Source organism: Lynx canadensis, chromosome B1 (genome assembly GCF_007474595.2).
Source record: "Lynx canadensis isolate LIC74 chromosome B1, mLynCan4.pri.v2, whole genome shotgun sequence".
Classification (NCBI taxonomy): domain Eukaryota; kingdom Metazoa; phylum Chordata; class Mammalia; order Carnivora; family Felidae; genus Lynx; species Lynx canadensis.
The window spans coordinates 96,915,024-96,935,049 of record NC_044306.2 but is presented as its reverse complement, the minus strand read 5'-3'; the positions used below and the strand labels follow the sequence as shown (position 1 = coordinate 96,935,049).

Here is a 20,026-nt window from a genome sequence, read left to right as displayed (position 1 = left end):
GGTCACGGGATCAAGCCCTGAGTCAGGCTCTGCGCTGAGCATGGAGCCTGTTTGAGATTCTCTCTCTCATTTCTTCTGTCCTTCTCCCCTGCTCATGCTCCCTCACTCTCTAAAATAAAATTAAAAACAAAACAAAGCAAGAGTCTGAGACCCATTTTCTTTCAATTATGGCTCAGTGTGTAGTAGGTTTGGTCTGATGTGTATTTTAAGTACTTCAAGTGGTTCTAATAATCAGCAAAGTTAGGGAAATAGAGTCTAAGGGGAAAACAGCAGCAAAAATACCACCACAGCTTCTATCTCCTTACTCTAAGACTACCCAGCAAACTACCTGAGAATGAGAAACACTCAACTGAAATTGAGGAATTGTCTATATAAGTTTATTTCAAGTCCAAAACACAAATTACTCAATTTTCTTAACAGACTGCATCATTTTTACTGCATGGATATTTAGGGTTTCTCTATTCACAAGTGCAGATTTATTTCTGAACTTCAGGCTCAAACTTATATGTGTGTATGTGTGTGTGTGTGTGTATGTATATATACATACACACACACACATATATATATATTTATATGTTTACTACAGAGGACATGTATGTTAGCAAATTTTATAAAATATTTTACATAAAAAACACACAAAGCATTTACCAATATTCTTCAGTCTTTACAACCAGTCTTCAGCAAAGATTTGGCTGAAGATCATTATTTTCTATAAAACATCCCAAGACTGAATATAATAGAATGCAGTATTTTTCATACTTTAGCTTATTATTGCAATTTAAATTTCCCCTTTCTTTGACGGCTTCTGCATATGTTATATTCATAAAGTAGAATAAACCTCTTCTTTAACTTGGTGACTTTAATGGGCGACTTGTTAAGTTTTTGGTGTAACCAAGAACCTAAATAGTCTCAATGAAATCAAGTAACTGACATATGCAGAATATGCAGGGCTTTTCATAAGGGCTTTTTCAAATGAATAGAAGAATTCAATACTTATCAGTGTAATACCCTTTATTATTTTGTGTTCAGTAACTATCACCCGGGTGCTATTACTTCTAGTATAGCCAGCATCAAAATATAAAGTCAAAATATGTACATTTTTATATATCAATTCTTACCTGAATAATCTCAGATCTCGAGAATGTTCCACAAAGTGGAATTTCTTCCTAAAGTTACAGTGAATGTGGTACAATGTGTACAAGTTGGTTAACCAGTGCCTGCTTTTCATTTCCAAGACTTTTCCTTATCTTGAATCAAATGCATAATCCTGACTACCATATCATAATGCACTGGGCTTACAGTTTATATATAAAGTCCAACTCAAGCTTATTTTGGTTTATTGTACATGCTTTATTAAAATGGTACTGGTATTTACAGTATCTGCAGAGTCCTTTCCAAGGCGCTCTCACACACATTCAGACGCACCCATACAACATCCATACCACAGCCCCATGCACCCACACCAATGAGATGTGAGGGTCAGACTCCTAAAATTAGGCAGCTGTTGGGGGACAAAGTTGTTGATTTGACTTTCGATTTTTTTTTAAAAGAGAAAAAGCATGAGGGAATGCATTTGGCCATTACAATGCTAATTAAGTTTGTGTATATTAACATATGTGGCAGTAACACTGAATATTCCTTTTACATTCTATGTACACAGAATGACATCAAGGTTTTGCAGTCAACAGAATATTCCAACTTCAGTCTCAATGCTGCTTGTAATGACTTCTGAATTCACATAGGGGCTTTCCCTAAAAATAATTCAAGTCTATGTAAGTGAAATAAGGCACAATTAATATTGATTTGATCTAGGGGAAGGGAAGGGATAAAAACTAGTTTCAAATGATCTTGCTATTGGGAATTAACTTTGACTTAGATCCACTTGAAATCCCTTCTCCTAATTTCCAAAGATTTCTTAGAAGGGTTTTTTCCTTTTTCCTGACAAAACCCAAAAAGAAAAGTTTGAGAATTCACATTTTAATGTTTCAATAATCTAAACTACTCAAATTGATGTGCACCCCCAACCTCTCCTGCCTAGGTCTCCTCCCTCAGAGCTATAACAAAAACACATCACATGAATCTCTTGCTGTTTTTGAGGAGATTTGTACACTTAAGTAGCAAATACATATCTGGTTGTCTTTGATTTAAAAAAAAAAAAAATAGGAGGGAGGGAGGGAAGGAGGGAGAGAGGGAATAGTAACCTTGTGACTTTCTTGCTCTTTAAAAAAGTCCCTGTTTCCTCCTTTTCAGGATGATGAAGCCCCACCAGACATTACAAACAACTGCAACAAATGAGGTTGGCAGCATAAATAATGTCTAGTATTCAAATCTTCAAAGTGAGACTCATTTAGCTTGTATACAATCTGTTGAATGTTTTTTGCAGCAGGTGAACCAAACCCAAAGACGCTGGACATTCTGTGAAAGGGAGTAAGAATTGCAGTTCTGAAGGCCCCTGACTTTGGTTGTTTACAAAGTTCAATCCTGTTTATTGTGATCCTTGGTATCTTCTTCATCTGTATATTCTGATGGTTCTTCTCCTGGTTTTAGGAGTCTGCCTACATAATCATATTTTTCTGAAAAATACACCAAAAGAAAATCAGTAGTGATCAAATTTGTTTTACTATTCCATTACACAGCAGGGAAGGTGTTCACCTCTTTTAAAATTATATCGAATAAGCTAAATTGATCCTATTGCTCACCTTGGCTGGTCTTTGTATTCATGTAAGGCTTGAACAAAAGAAAACAGGATTAGGGAATTTACAAAGCTTGGGGACTGTGCTTTACCAGGAAAAGTGTTCCATTCTACCAGCTCTTAACCAAGGACATTTCATCAGAATCACTTAGAGATCATGCTAAGTAGATACAACTAGAAAATATTCTTGGGAGAAAATGGGACATCTGCTAGTAGTCTCCAAGAAAATAAACCAAATGAGATGCAAAGTCATTTGTTACTCATTATCCTGTGTTCTTTGAGAACTCAGTGTGTGGCCCCAGTCATACCATTATTCTTTCTCCTAGCAAACTCTCTTCTTACATCTCTGTTAATATTCCTTGTTTTAGGTTACCAGTACTTAATTTAGAACACTATAATGTCCAAGGTGATACATATTTAGTCATTTTTTGGTCAGGAATTTGAACTAGGTTAAGTGAATTAACTGACAAACCAGAAGGAGAAGACAGGAGGACTACCTCATACAGTAGAACCAGTTCAAATGCCAAGAAGCCAGAACTGTTTCCAAGGGATGTATAGGTCACATAAATAGCTGTCTGGAGTGTCACAGCTGTCAAGAGGTATTAACTGATGCCATGAGGGTATAATAAAGGGGAATGACGTTTTTTCTTTATAGTTTTGAGAGTAAGATCAGTAAAATCATTTTAGAATAAATTATAGTATCAATATTCATAATGAATTCAGTTTTAAATAGAAGCCTATATTTAAAAATACTATGTCTTACTTAAAAAGCTTTATAAGACTAAAGGTGTCACAATTTGTTAGACTTACAGTTGGTAACAAGTCAATTTTTAAAAATGGATTTTTAACTAATATGTAACAACCATTTTCAAATTTTGCTATTTTTATCATCAAATAATGATGGTGGTGAAAATATATCCTTAGGTTTCTTAAAGAAGTGAAGTAGTATATACTTTCTTTGGCCATAAATTTAATATTTCCAAAGAACCCAAGAAAATGAAGGTACCTTTAAACTGCATTTCCCATTCTCGAACACTCTCCATTTGTACAGCATTCAAGTCTGAGAGATCATCATATTCATCTTTAAGTGCATCTTTATCTAGGCAAAATGTCGCCAGTCCTCTGGAGGCATCCCTACCAGCAAATATTCCATATGGACCAGCTGGGGGAAAAAAAGAAATTATTGACATCATCTTAACAATATTTTGTTTATTATTATTATTTTTTTAATGTTTGTTTATTTTTGAGAGAGAGAGAGAGAGAAAGCATGAGCTGGGTAGGGCCAGAGAGAGGGAGAGCTAGGTAGGGCCAGAGAGAGAGGGAGACAGAGGATCTGAAGCAGGCTCTGAGCTGACAGTAGAGAGCCTGCTGCAGGGCTCAAACTCACGAACTGTGAGATCATGATCTGAGCCGCAGTCGGGCACTTAACCAACTGAGCCACCTAGGCGCCCCAACCTTAACAATATTTTAGAATGTCTCAAAGGAAAAGGTCAAATAAAAGAAACCTCATAATGACTCATATTTGGTACACAGCCTTAACTTCAAAACATGCACAGATAGATACTAGACAATGAGAAGAAACTTCTTGGAGATCTACCTTTAGAACAAAATAAAGTTTTTCACTGAAAATTTAAAACTTAAATTTCAGATACCTCAAAACTTGTATTCAAAGTTGAAGACTACAAGGTATTAGGGAGAAGAGGAAACTTAAGCAATTAGGTTTGGAAACTGGTTTGTTTGAGGGGAGATAATGCTTTATTGATTTCTGTTAATTAATTGTGGCATCTAAAAATAAAACAGAATATCCACTAGATAAGTACTTGGTAAAGACCCAAGTGAATTGTGGATCTAAAACATTTTCTTCCTCTAATCCAAAGTAGGTTGTATGAGCAGAGACTGTACCATCTTTGCACCTCCAGTGACTAGCTCAGTGCACAACACACGTAGATGTTCAACATATCTTTGCTGAATGTTTTACCAGAAATATGGCCCATTTTCAAAATAAATATCACCAGACTACCAGAATATATTCACAATTACCTATATAAACTATGAAAAGTCATTAAACAATGGTTGTCATTTGTCAAGGCTCTTGGGAAACAGGAGACATGGCTATAGGAACAGTTCCTCTGACTGACATAAAATGATTAGCATTTTGTCCAGGGAATTAAGAACCACTTCCCTAGAAAGGAATGGCATGATTTATATGCTGACAGCAGTGAGCCATTCCCAAAGTCTGTGCTTGAGAGTGGCAATTGTATTACTCATCTCAGTATCCTCAGTGCCTAGCACAGTGCCTGGCATAAAGTAGAAACGAAAGTTTCTTCCAAAATATTAGCTGCAATTCCAAATAAGGATTAACTAGATTTTGATCCTTTACTTTAAACAGATTCATTTATAGTAAGTAAAATCTCCGCTCAAATTTATGACAAAAAAGACTCTTGTTATTTAAAACAAATAAACAAAACCAAAACAACCTAATTTTCCATATCAAGAAATTGGTTAAATTACAGTACATTAATTTAATGGAATAATAGTACATAACTATCAAAAAGAAGGAGATATCTCTATATGTACAGACACACACAGAAGTCCATGATAGAGTAACTAAAAACAGCAATTCAGAAGAGTATGTGTGTGTGTGTATATGTATACATATAGCATGATTTCCTTTGAATTAAAAAAAGAATACACATGTATGCACATTCTACATGTGTTTGTATATGCATGAAAAACACCAGTTAGAATACAGACCAAACACTTAACAGTGGCAACCTTTTCTGGGGAATGGAGGAAAAAATTTTACTTCATGTAACTGGTAGTCTGGCTATTTAAAAAATTATTATTATTTTAATTGAAGTACAGTTGACACACAATATTATATTAGTTTCAGGTGTATAGCATAGTGATTTGACAAGTCTATATATTATGCTGTGCTCACCACAAGTACAGCTACCATCTGTCGCCATATGACACTGCTACAATACTACTGACTATATTCCCTGTGATGTACCTTTCATCCCTGTGATGAATTCATTCCATAACTGGAAGCCTGTATCTGTCACCCCACTTTACGAATTTTGGCAATCTCCTCAACCCCCTCCCCTATGTCAACCATTAGTTTGGTCTCTGAACTTAATGGGTCTTTTTCTGATTTTGGTTATATATTCGTTAAAAAATTCTTTTTATAATAAAAATCTCTCTCTCTCCCCTCTGCCCCTCTCCCCCACTCATGCTCTCTAAAATAAAATCAGTAAACTAAATTAAGTAAAAATTTAAATGCTAATAGGTGGTACCTGGCTGGCTCAGCCATAAGAATATGTGACTTTGAGCCCCATGTTAGGTGTAGAGGTTACTTAAATATTTTTTTTAAAAATCAAGTGCTAATAAATAAGATTTTTAAAATTCCTAATTTTACAATAGAAAAAAATTTTCTTTCCTGAGGCTATAGTTATCCATACATGACAAAGGTAATTTAGAGAAAATAATTTTAAAACCAGAATTACTAGCTTAACTATTATGAGCAACAGAGTGGTCAGTTAGAGAGCTTACTGTTCAGTTAACAAAACAAAATCTTTTCTAATGAGAAGTAAACTAGAAGAAAAACCTGGAAATTTCTTGCTTTTTAAATAAACAGAGTAATGGTTATACCCATATTCATATTTGAAAGCATTTAGGAAATTGAAGATTATGTGTCAGAAAGTATCTGTACATTTGAGAGAATTCAAAAATCTACTTAAATAGACAAAAATCTAAAAACTTATGAAAATTAATTTGAATTATAGAAAGTGTTGCACTATAAAGTTCACTGAGTATAAGAAACATACTCTGAAAAGTTCATGGCACGGAACCAGAAGTGGCATTCGCAATAGGTACAGATACATTAACATGAAAATTAAGATAATCCTTCCAGTAAAGCACTTTCTTATTCTATTTTCCTGTTCCTAAGTATTCTCCATATCGCTACTTAATATTAGGTGACATTCACAATTACCATTTAATTGTTATATATTTTCTTACTGAATGGATATACCTAAAATTTAATCATTTTCCTATTAGCATACACTTAGACTACCAATTTATACTTTTAAATTTGTGTTCTATATAAGAAAATGAAACACTTTTTACAATGGGTCAACATTAATAACCTTCAAATTATTGCCCACTATTTCACTTGTCATTGAAAAGGGTATTAACCATTTAAGAGAAAGAAATTCAATATTATTTCTATATACACAGTAAAATCCAAATTTCCTTAAATTGGAATTATTTCTTTAAAAAAATTTTTTTTTTTAACATTTATTTATTTTTGAGACAGAGAGAGACAGAGCATGAACGGGGGAGGGTCAGAGAGAGAGGGAGACACAGAATCTGAAACAGGCTCCAGGCTCTGAGCAGTCAGCACAGAGCCCGACGCGGCTCAAACTCAAGGACTACAAGATCAAGGTCTGAGCCCGAAGTCGGCCACTCAACCAACTGAGCCACCCAGGCGCCCCTGGAATTATTTATTTTAGAGCAATGTGAACTTTTAAAATTAAGCAAGAACAGGGGAGCCTGGGTGGCTCAGTCGGTTAAGTGTCCGACTTTGGCTCAGGTCATGATCTCAGGGTTCGTGAGTTTGAGCCCTGAGTCGGGCTCTATGCTGACAGCTCCGAGACTGGAGCTTCAGATTCTGTCTCCCTTTCTTTCTGCCTCACCCTCGCTCGCACTCTGCCTCTCTCTCAAAAATAAGTAGACGTTAGGGGCACCTGAGTTGGCTCAATTGGTTAAGTGTCTGACTTCAGTTAAGGTCATGACCTCATGGTTCCTGAGTTTGAGCCTCATGTCGGACTCTGTGCTGACAGCTCAGAGCCTGGAGCCTGCTTTGGAATCTGTGACGCCCCCTGTCTGTCTGCCCCTCCCCTATTCACACTCTCTGTCTCTCAAAAAATAAATAAATGTTAAAAAAATTCTTTTTAAATAAACAAACATAAAAAATAATAAAAAAATAAAATTAAGCAAGAATAGTCCCTAGGGAAAAGAAAAGTAGCCCTCATCTTAAAGCAGTTGTGTGGGTTTATTTATTTTTTTTGCATAACTCCACATGCTTTGTGGCACTAGCTGCTTCTCTGGAGATGGAGGCGATAGATAGACAGATAGATAGAACCAGTGTGATTTTTTTTTCTTGAGGAACGACAATGATGACAAAGTAATCTATAAACATTATATATCCCCTTAATGCTGACAAACTTAAAACAGCGACGAGTCACACACAAAAGAAAAAGTAAAGCTGATCAAGGCTGTAAAGAACTACAAATGTAAAATGATAGTCAACCATTTAAAGAATTTTCTAGCACGTGACTTTACTCTCATAGTCTTGCAAAGTAAAAGGAACAATTTTTGCCCTCCTCACTTGGCAGATGAACAGAAGCAGAGGCATTCAGTGACTTGCTTAAAATTACCAGCAGACTTAGGAAGTACTATTTCCACTTATCTTTTAAAAATTTTTTTTAATGTTTTATTTATTTTTGAGAGAGAAAGAAAGAGAAACAGCACAAGCAGGGGAGGGACAGAGAGAGAGGAAGACACAGAATCTGAAGAAAGGCTCCAAGCTCTGAACTAGCTGTCAGCCTAGAGCCTGACACAGGGCTCGAACTCCCGAACCGTGAGCCAAAGTAGGAAGCTTAACCGACTCAGCCACCCAAGTGCCTCATCTGCTTTTCTAACTACTCCAAATATAGTCCACCTTCAGAAAACACACAGAGGATCCACAAACCCAAAGGTGGAGTGACACCTGAAAATTGGAGCATTTCCATTAATTACAAAATTTCAGGGGAATAGATATTTTAGAACACCTATTAAATCAAAAGAAAAGAGAATTAACAAGAAAGCTATATACATCAACACCTTTTCTTATCATTTTGTTGTAATATTTATCTTCCTGGCCTGCAAAAGTCAATCTACTTCAAAGTACTTAAGAGTATAAACCATAAAACTTATCTGAATTATAAAAGATCATTATAAAAACAAAAAATCTTCCATCTCTGAGTATATTAATATATACCAATGCATTCTCTTATAAAATTCTCTGCCAACTTTTCTAAGGAGACCTCAATGCTAAATTAATGTAAAAACAAAACTTCATAAAACACGTTCTTTTTTTGATTTTAGATGTCGACTTAGTAAGAGCGAACTTGAATCAACAGTTAATAAATCAAGCCTATTTCTAGGCAAAATGATGTTTTATTAACTCTTGAACAGAAAAGAATGATTCAGTGATTAACATACTTCTTCACTCTCTAAACTATATTAAGCGGTCTTCTTCCCTCAGGAAGCATTTAACTTATGAAAAGGTCTTTTTAGACTAGTTTAGTTTTTCCTGTAAGATCATAAAGAACATAACATTAAAAACTAGAATTGGAATTGGATGCATTGCTCAGAGAAAGGAGGATATGAGGTCTAACTAAAGTACATTTCTCTGCATTTATAATACAACCAGAAGCATTATCTGAGAAGCCAGAAATACCTGCCATTCCACTACCCCTTTACACAACAAACATAAAAGTTACTGATTCCAATATTTTGATAACCATACTTGGCTACCTATTACACTAAAATAACATAGAGTTACCCAAGGAAAACAAATTTTAATGGTATTAAGCCTTTAGGTATAATTTATAAAAAAAATAATAATAAAGGCCAGCTTATATAAACTAATGTTATTTTGACTATTAAGGGTTCATTTTTACATTAACATCTCAGTAATAACTAAGGGAGTTATATTCTGTTGCTTTATCATAGACTACAATATAATGCTGATATAAAAGTGGATTTGCAGGGATGCCTGGGAGGCTCAGTCAGTCAAGCATCCAACTTCGGCTAAGGTCATTATCTCACAGCTCATAAGTTTGAGCCCCACATTGGGCTCTGTGCTGACAGCTCAGAGCCTGGAGCCTGCTTTGGATTTTCTGTCTCCCTCTCTCTCTGCCCTTCCCTCCCCTGCTCTCGCTCTGTCTCTCTAAAATGAATAAATGTTAAAAAAAAAAAAAAAGTGGATGTTTAATTTGAAGAAAATTCTTGCTACCAAAAATGAACAGCAATTCAACCAAGGCAGTTTCTCTTAAATGTACTTATGTAACAAATATTCTAGGACATCATTTTAAAAATAAATCTTTTATTAAAAAAATATTTTATAATGTTTATTTTATTTTTGAGAGACAGGGTGTGAGCTGGGGAGGGACAGAGAGAGGACACACAGAATCTGAAGCAGGCTCCAGGCTCTGAGCTGTCAGCACAGAGCCCGACGTGGGGTTTGAAACAAGAAACCGTGAGATCATGACCTGAGCTGAAGTCAGATGCTTAACCAACTGAGCCACTCAGGTGCCCCCAAATAACTCTTCTTTTAAAGATAATGTTAAATACATCAAAATGACATTATACTAGAATTCAGATTTCATTAATACTCTTTTAAGAGTTAACATAACTGTGGCACAGATTTTTCAAGTTCAAAATTCAATAAATCTACTAGTTAGTGAATCCTGAAACTGCTTACTTTAATATGATCAGGTAGAACGGGTAACATTTTTTTGAAAAAGGAAAAACATATGGCCACTGTAAGAAAATGTTTTAAAGAATAATGCAATGAACAGAAAATTCCAGGAAGAACTAAATATCTAAAGTATGTAACATAACTTTGTGATTCTTAGAATGACTACATAGCTACATTAGTATTTATGAAGAGGAGAACATTCTACAATGAATATTTCAGTTATTTCCATAGTATAACAACCATAGTCTCAGGGACAAACTTTAATTCATTAAAGTTTATAAACAGCCTAGTTTTCTGGCCTGTTTTGACAATAGTCTTTTGTGATTACTAAAGCAACTTAAAAAAAAACAAACCTAATTATAGTTGTATTGAGTAATGTATTCCAAATAAGATTACAACGGGCCTAGGAACAAATGAAGCAATATGTAAAAGTGACTGAAAGAAATCCAAGTAATAAATATTAATTTTTTATACTTATATTTAGGAAGTCCCAAGACTTTTAGAGAGAAGGTAGTGTGGTGAAAATGAAAGAATACCTCTCAAGAAGCCAAGATAACTGGGTTCTAGAGGCTTCACCAACATTTAACATTGGGCAAATCTTTTTTTTTTTTTTTTCAACGTTTATTTATTTTTGGGACAGAGAGACACAGAGCATGAACGGGGGAGGGGCAGAGAGAGAGGGAGACACAGAATCGGAAACAGGCTCCAGGCTCCGAGCCATCAGCCCAGAGCCCGACGCGGGGCCCGAACTCACGGACCGCGAGATCGTGACCTGGCTGAAGTCGGACGCCCAACCGACTGCGCCACCCAGGCGCCCCTAACATTGGGCAAATCTTAAAGGCATTGGTATAAAATGGGGAAAGAATCTAGTTTGGCCTCCTCCCATTTTAGGCAGGTAAAATACTTTCCTTAACTCAATCTTGCTTCTGAAATTCAAACTAGAAGGCTGTCAACAATACTGTGGGTTGAGCTCAGTGGCCTTGGCCCTCGCTTATGGCTTAGGGTGGGGACAGGGAAGACTGAAAAATTAAAACTTCAGGCCTATGCCAGATGTTGGAATGGAGACTGAGTTTAACACAGCCTTCATAGGATGAGAAGTCTAAGGTGAAAAAATAGCATCTTAAATGATTATATTATTATATAATTTTTTTTAAAGTTTATTTATTTTTGAGATAGAGACAGAGCACGAGTGGAGGAGGGGCAGAGAGAGGGAGACACAGAATCTGAAGCAGGCAGGACCCAGGCTCTGACCATCAGCACAGAGCCCGATGTGGGGCCTGCAAGATCATGACCTGAGCTGAACTTGGACACTTAACTGACTGAGCCACCTAGGCGCCCCATATTATTATATAATTATTATATTAAAAATAGGACTTAATTAGCTATTGGAATTTAGTGAACAGTAAAGGTAATACTGCAAGTGTTGGGGAAAAATATTCTATAAATAGTGTTGGGATAACTGCATAGCTTTCTGTAAAAAAAAAAAAAATCCTTATTTCACATCTTAAAACAAATTCCAAATGGAACTAAAAAACCCGAACCATAGAAGTACTTTAAAAAACTACGTATTTAAAAAAATAACCTTTTTAGTGCAAAAAACCTTTAACTTATGATAAAGAAACTCAGCAGCCATAGAAAGAAGATAAATTTGAATACATAAAACCAAAAATTTCTGTGGCTTAGAAAAAACACCATAAAGTATAAAGACAAATAAACTAGGAAAAATGTTTGCAGCTAAGATTGATTCACTTTTGATTCACCTTTTAAAAAACACCTAAAATCTCTAGGAAAAGACCAATACCATGATTGAAAAACTGTAGCAAAGAATATATGAACACATAATTTGTAGGAAAGGAAACATAAATGACTCAAAATTCTAAAGGCAGCCAACCTCACTAAAAAAGAGAAATGTAAATTAAAACAATATTGAGATACCATTCTAACTTCTCAGATTGACAAAGACCAGGAAGTTTGATATTGCACTTTTTGGCAAAGGAGTGAGAAATAGGCATTTCCATGAAGTGTAAATTGGTCCAATTTCTCTGGAGGGCAATTCGGAAATAAAGTACCCAAATAAAAAATATCCTGTAACCTAAGTCTCAGTCATTTTACTTCTAGAATTTTCCTTTTTTAAGTAATTTTTTTTAATGTTTATTTATTTTTGAGAGACAGAGTATGAGTGGAGGAGGGGCAAAGACAGAGGGAGACACAGAATGTGAAGCAGGTTCCAGGCTCTGACCTGTCAGCACAGAGCCTGATACAGGTCTTGAACTTATGATCCACGAGATCATGACCTAGGCTGAAGTCGGATGCTTAACCAACTGAGCCACCCCGGCTCCCCCTAGGAATTTACTTCATAAGTTTACTCATGTGTGTAAAAGGACATGTACATCAATATTTACAGGAGCACTAGGTATTAACAAAAGATTGGAAACAACTTGTATGTTTGTTAATACCCTGTAAATTCTTCTATTTTAACTATGTATTACCAAACAAAAAATACAGTTGGCTTAAGGAACAAGATAGAAAAAATACCCCAAGAAACAAAAAGACAGTAATTGCTGCAGACAAGTTTTTGCAGTAAAAATTATAAACTACATGAAGAAACAAACCACCATGGAGGAGTGAGCACATACAGCAGATACAAGAACTGGCATCCCCAGAATAATACAAACAAATTAAAGAACTATAGTATGTTTGTCTAAAATTCTTAAGCAATTAAGAGATGGAACATAAAGAAAGATTAAAAGACATGAACGACAGAACGAAAAACTAATGTGTACCTACTAAGAGTTCCAGAGGAATGAATAAAGAGAATGGGGGAGGCAATAATTGAAGATAATGAGTTCAAATTTTCTAAAATAAATGGATGACACACATCCTCAAATTTTAGTAGAGTGTGGCACATGTTAAAAAAAAAAAAAAATCAAATCCCCACCTTGACAAATCCTAGTAAAAGAGCGGCACTCCAAAGACAAATGGGAAAACGGATTAATCAAAGGAATGCAATTTACCCAAAGCACTTAAAGAGAAATAGAAGACAGTGGCATAATATTATTGAAGATCTGAGGTAAAGGTCAATGTACAATTTTATATACTAAACCTATACTATTATTCCTGAACAAGGGCATATAGAGACAGAATTTTTTTTTTTAATGTTTACTTATTTATTTTTGAGAGAGACAGAGCTTGAGCAGGGGAGGGGCAGAGAGAGAGGAAGACACAGAATCCGAAGCAGGCTCCAGGCTCTGAGCTGTCAGCACAGAGCCTGACATGGGGCTTGAACCATGAACCATGAGATCATGACCTGAGCTGAAGTCAGATGCTTAACCGACTGAGCCACCCAGGTGCCCCAGAACTTTTTTTCTACCAATGAAAAAACTATAGGACCTACCTCACTAAAATGAGAGCTGAACCTTGAACAAAGTAATGAGATGCAAGAAATGACAGTGAATAAAGAAAATGGTAACTATGCTGGTAAATTTAAATGAGGGCTGACAATAAAAAACAGGTAATACTTTAATAAATTTGGGGGAGGAGTTTGAAAAAAATACAGAACTATAAGTCTAATAGGAATAATATAGAAAATAGGATGAGGGAGGGACTAGAGTGAAAGTTTTCTAAATGATTTTGTTTTTATTACTTTTGAGAGAGAGAGACAAAGAGAGTGTGCACACATGCACAAGCAGATAAGGGGTAGAGAGAGGGAGGAACACAGGATTCCAAGTGAGCTCTGCACTGACAGCAGAGAGCCCAATGTAGGGCTTGAACTTGGGAACTGTGAGATTACAAACTGAGGTGAAGTCAGATGCTCAACCGACTGAGCCACCCAGGTACCCCATATAGAGTGAAAGCCTTCTAAACCAGGGCCACAACATATGGCTATATACTACAGAATCTCAAGAGACACCATCCACATTTGTATGCATGGTACTTTTGTATATTTATTAAATAAATATTCTCTCAAATAGCAGTAAAGTGTCTTAGAGTTTTTTTAATTCACAGAGAAATGTTTGGCTAATAGTCCTATGTTCTTCAGAAGGATAGTGTCTATAGCAAAAACTTTAAGGAAATCACCAAAAGAATCGTTAATAGAATATATCCAAATAAGTAGGGAGAAAGAGTGGAAGAATTAAAAAATTCAATCTGCGAAGGAAAAAAAGTGGATAAAAGGAGGCAATGAAACATATGCCAAAGATAAATTACTAAATAAGATGATAGAAATCTAAATATATCAGTAATGATAAAACATACAAACTAATTAAGCTGCTTAAAGACAGTGTTGATATTACAGTCAATGAAAAAAAATGTGGTTATATGTTTTATCTACAGAGGAATAATAAAACATACCAGACTGGTGGAAAAAGAAACACTGAGGTAATACTAACCAAACAAAGGCTGAAGTCAAATCTCAAAATCAGTAAAGGTTAAGGATGTTTCTTTCTCTGCTGATTGTGATATGATCAGTTCTAGATCTAGTGCTAGATGGCATCAAAACATTCTCACACCCAATCTTTGTATGGCTGACTCCTTTAGGTTTTTGCTTAAATATCAACCCCCTTTTCTTGATAAACTAATATAAATAAAACATCTTTCTTAACCACCTATTCTAAATAAAGTCTTTTTTTTACCCTCTATTACATATCCTATTCATTTCTTTCATAAAATATTTAACTATAAATTATAGTTATATACTGAATGCTAGTTTATTGTCTGTTTTCCTAAATTTCCACACAGGTAGGAACTCAACTGTTTTGAAAACTCAGTTAACTCACTTTTCACAACATCTTATTTAAGCAACACTGTAATGAAATACAGGCAATTCCTTTTCAGTATTTAATATGGAGATGAAATCCTATCTTAGCTATCTTGAGATGATGCAGGTTCGAAGGGTAGAGAAGTTATTTAGTGATGTCTGTCATGCGTACAGAGGGGAGGGGTGGTCTATGTCGTAGATTGTTGAAAGAATTATTAAAAGAAAATGAATGGCTAACTCTAGATGTTACTAAATCTATTTTCTTCCAGCATGAATAACATATTCTGGTTTCATTGGGCTTTCAGCTATCCTTTTATACTTAATGTTAGTATTTAACATAAATACAATTCCCTCAAAGATTAAAAATAAGGGCATGATGCTGAACTCAGAGTAGGTATTATAGAAATAACTATTATAAATTTGAGCAGAGTATCAAAATTCATTAGACAACTTAGCTGATTCTTTTATTTTACTGAAAGGTAATGGATGTGTATGGCCATTAGTCCAAACAGACCCAGTTGGCTTCAAAGCAAGTAGCTGGGATGATAGCTGATAGTGTGAATAGGATATCCACGAAGGAAGAGGTCAGGTTGAGCCTAGTCAATATGCTGCAACTCTTGCTTCAACTGTAATTTTGCAAACTATAAATAAAAGTTAACATACTGAAGATAAAATTTAAAAAAGGAGGAAAATCACTTGAAAGGTACATGTGCCCCTTTCATGGGGGTACTTCTTTTATATATGACTTTTTCTTTTCCAGTGGAATTTAAAGGGAAGTTGGAGAAAATACAGCTTTGGTCTGTGTCAAAGAAAATGCTATACGGAACAAGGGGAAAGCCATATATTTATTTAAATTTCAGAAATGCAGAATAAACTATTATACAAATTATACAACTGTACAATTGTTTGCCATTCTAAAGAATAAACAAAAACACTATTTTGGTAGAATTTCACTGTAGTAATATTAATCAAGTTATTTAGAATTATTATTATTTAGTCTTCCTACTCTATTATGACTCTAGAAATGTGTGAAATTATATTTTGTTGTGATACAATGGGATGGGATGGCATGTGAAGTCAATTATACTGTTTGATTTCTAGCTTTGCCACTAAGTAGGTGATTTTGAGTAAAACCTCCTTGAGTTTCAGTTTCCACATTTGTAAAATGGGAACATTACTTATCTCCTAGGGCTGTTTGAAAATTAAATGAGATAATAAGCTCAATAAATGGAGTTTCCTCCTCCTCCTCCCTTGACCTCTAGAATCAATGCTGTTGAAAAGAACTCTTTGGTAAGATGGAAATTCTCTATAAAGTGCACTAATATGGTAGCCATGTGGCTACTGAGTAATGGAAATGTGGCCAGTGAGATGGAGGAACTCAATTTTAATTATACTTAATTTTAATTAACTTAAAATTAAAAAGCCATATGTGGCTTGTGGCTACCATATTGGACAGCAAAACATACAGCCATGAAAGTGTGTTTCTTTGAGGCTTTAGATCCTTATGGGACCCTGGAGAGGGTATCAAAACAACAGTAAGATTCTCTGCAAGTTTATCCCATTATGTAGTTTACCTGAACTAGTATAGATAGGCTTTGTGGTCAAATGTACCTGGATTTGAATGCCATGTCTGTACCTCAGACTCCCCATCTGCACCTCAGACTCCCCATCTGAGGGCAAGAATACTTACTAACCTCACTGAAGTAACATGGAGATGACAAATTAATGGATCTGATGTAGTAGGTGCTTAACAAATCTTACTTTCTTTCTCCTCCCATATGCATTGTTTCTTACCTGACCACTTTCCTCACATGCTGGCCAAGTGCCTGAACTGTTACTAAATTTAATGCTGACAAATGTAGTTAATGCCAGTTGTTTGCCAACATGTGTTTACTCCACTAAATTGTCAATAATTTTTTAAGAACTTGAACTTTAAAAATGACTAAGAATTTTTCAACATAGAAAAACCTCACAAAATAAAAAATCTTTAACTCTAAAACTATTATTGTGAAATGGGAGTAGATATTGGCTAGGCAAAGAAATGAGGTTTTCTGGCTCCTTAGCCCTAAGACTGTCAGGCTAAAATTGTTTCAAAGTGCTCAGATGACTGAAGATGAAAATAAAAATTAAAACCCAAAATAAACTTTATCTGAAATTTGGCTTCAAGACTTTTAGAAAAAGTGCTACATCTGTTAATGTGAAATGTCAACATATTTCAAGCCCATAGGTGATCTGTCTACTTTCAAGGTTCCTTTCCATAATACAACGTTCCAAACATCTCTACTAGGTTGAACAATAAATACTTAGAATAAAATAACTAATTACTCTTAGGCTGTTCATCAGGACCTGGGAGTTGGTGGAAGCCAACCTAAAAGTGATTTCTCCGTGTTATCTAGGAAGCCCCTTAATGCTCAAGCTGCACAAAGGCTATCTACGTTATATCTATGACTCTTAATTTTTAATTTCTGTTGCAGAACATTTGCCACTGGAGGCTGCTAAACTATGTCCAGGATAACCTTTCCTAGCTATTTGCAGATAGTGGCAAAGCATAATGTGTGAGGACTAATATGCTTCTTTGCACTGACACTTTGTTTCGTTGTCAGTTTAGATAGGGGCTACAAAAGCAGGTCTTTTAGTTGGGTAAGCTCTACATTAAAAACCTAAAACTGTACACAATTTCTAATCACTGCATACACTTTTTAATATTAATAAGAAAAAACTTCAGGTACAAAATATTGTGTAAATACTTGATTTAAAAAAAAATTAACTATTTAATTTGGTCTGTCTGTTTAGTTACTTTACTTTGGCTCTATTTTCTTATCCCTCATATTCTTAGGAAAAAGTATTAACTGTTTTAGCTGAGTTAAGTAGGTAGACAACTGTTTTTCATATTTACATAACCAGAAGCAAATACTTTATAAGATACCTATGACTTAATTAAATTCAATGTAGATGTACACACAAAAATACAAGCAACTGAGCAATTAAATAGTTTAACACATAAAATCTCCAATTTCTTATTCCTATTTCACTTAACCAAAGCACTTTAAAATATATTCGAGCCATCAAACACTAAAACCAAAAGTATATATTTACAAGTACCAATAAATCTCCTGTACTAACAGATTAAATCAAGAAGGAAACCAACTTGTTTTTAGACTTGCCAACCCCCTTAACTTTAAGGCTTGAATGTACTCTTTCGAATAACAGGTCACTCTAGGTCCCTAATTTTATTATTTATTTTTTATTGTAGTCACTTTTTTTTAAGCTTAGAATTAATTACTACATAACCAGGATGTACAATGTTGCTCAATTTTATCGTATACCAACAGGTTCCATGAGTCTGAACTGAAGTTTATTAGCATAATCTGAAATGTACGCTGTAACTACATGGAAGAAAGAAGGGTTTCTAACCCAGTGACCCTACATACACGGTTCTCTGAAAGCAAAGTTTTAAAAACCTTTAACTTGCAGAAACCTTGCACTGGGGTGTGGATTTATAGCTTTTTTAAGTTTTTTCTGCTCAGTGAAAACACAGTAAGTCACTATCAATATGTATTTGAATGCTTGCCTTCCTACGATCAGAAAAGAAAAGAAAAGAAAAGAAAAGAAAAGAAAAGAAAAGAAAAAGAAAGAAAAACCAGACAGGCCCGCCTGCTGGGGTATCTGAGCTCCACCTCCAAAACTCAGGGAGAATATCTTTGCCAGTCTTTATTAAGATCTACATTCTGGTCTGTCTACATCCTACATACACGGTTAATCTTGGAAAGTGGCTCCATACTAAAACTGGTTTAAAGAAAAAGAATCTGAGATGTTTCTTATATGCCCAGACTTCACAAGCTAAACGGTAGGAACTTGTAACTACGTGTACCTAAACGTGGCCTTATGGGGAATGGCAGAGGGAAAAGGGAGATCAGTGGCTAAAAAGAGTAAAGAAAGGAAAGCTGTGAATTACCTGGCGTACAACTTCAGGTCCGTACTTTAGACATCTCTCCTCCCTCCTGCCCCCACCTATCCCAGGAATCAGAAAGCTCAGGAAAGGTTATGGGCCAGCTTGACAGGCGACAACTAAAAGTATTTTGAAAAATTCAGCACAAGAAAAGGCTTCGTGGAGGGATGAGAGAAAGATGAAAGCTGAGAGCTAGCAACACTGAAACACAGACTTCGGAGGGTGGAAAGCTGTAAGTGCCCGCTGCTGGGGTTGTGTGTGGGGCCGGCCGTCCCAGGTGCAGCAGCCAGGGCGCAGGGGTTCAGACATCGAGAAAGCTGGGCAAACCAACCCAGTGCCTAGGGGCACCCACCATCGGAAGAGGGTCGCACTTGAGCTACAGGAGGTCTTCCCCCTCCCCTTCCAACTCCTCCTCACCCGGGCCGTAGAACTTGCTGCCTTTGGTCACGTCGAAGACTTTCCCATTGACCGCGAGCAGGATGCGCGGGGTGCGGGACCCGTCGTACTGGCGCAGCTGCTCTAAGCTGAAGTCCCGCTTCTTCATACGAGGCAGAGAGGCAGCGGGACTCTCCTCGCCGGCTCCGGCCCCGGCGCCCAAACCCCGCCGCCCCCAGCGCACCCACAGCCGGTAGGCCCCCAGCAGCACCAGCGCCACCAGCGCCACGTTCAGCAGCATCTCCCCGCCCCCCGTCAAAAGCGCCAATGCCGCTGCTGCCCAGCCGCCCCCTTCTGCTGCCGCTCCCGCGCCGCCTGGGCTCTCGCTGCTGCCGTCGCTGCTGCTCTCACTGCCACTCCCCAGGGTGCCTAGCTTCACGTCCCCATCACCCGCCGCCATCACTGCCCGCCAGCGCCTTCCTCCTCCTCCCCGCCCCCTGCCCTCCCCAACCCCACGGCCAACCCCGCCCATCTGAGGCCTCTCAGCCAATAACATGAGGTGAGGGGGCGGGGTCAGGCTTGCTCTCGATTGGGTGTTGACGGGGTAACGTTGTCTTGGATCTCTCCCTCCTCCTCCCTTCTTTTGCAGACCGCGCTCGCGTGCGACGCCCCGCCCACCTCGCCCCACACTTCCCTGCTTTCGCTCGTCGCCTACCCTGGCTGAAG

The 20,026-nt window shown here is 36.7% G+C and overlaps 1 protein-coding gene across 1 annotated transcript; it reads right to left on the bottom strand.

Moving 5' to 3' along the window:
- Nucleotides 1–1,329: 1,329 nt before the first annotated feature.
- PGRMC2 (progesterone receptor membrane component 2) lies at nt 1,330–19,784 on the bottom strand. The gene is made up of 3 exons (XM_030313082.1): nt 19,343–19,784; nt 3,699–3,854; nt 1,330–2,573 (listed from the first exon to the last, which is right to left on the bottom strand). The coding sequence occupies exons 1-3, from the start codon at nt 19,758–19,760 to the stop codon at nt 2,476–2,478; spliced, it is 672 nt and encodes a 223-aa protein (XP_030168942.1). The 5' UTR covers nt 19,761–19,784; the 3' UTR covers nt 1,330–2,475.
- Between the last annotated feature and the right edge of the window lie 242 nt (nt 19,785–20,026).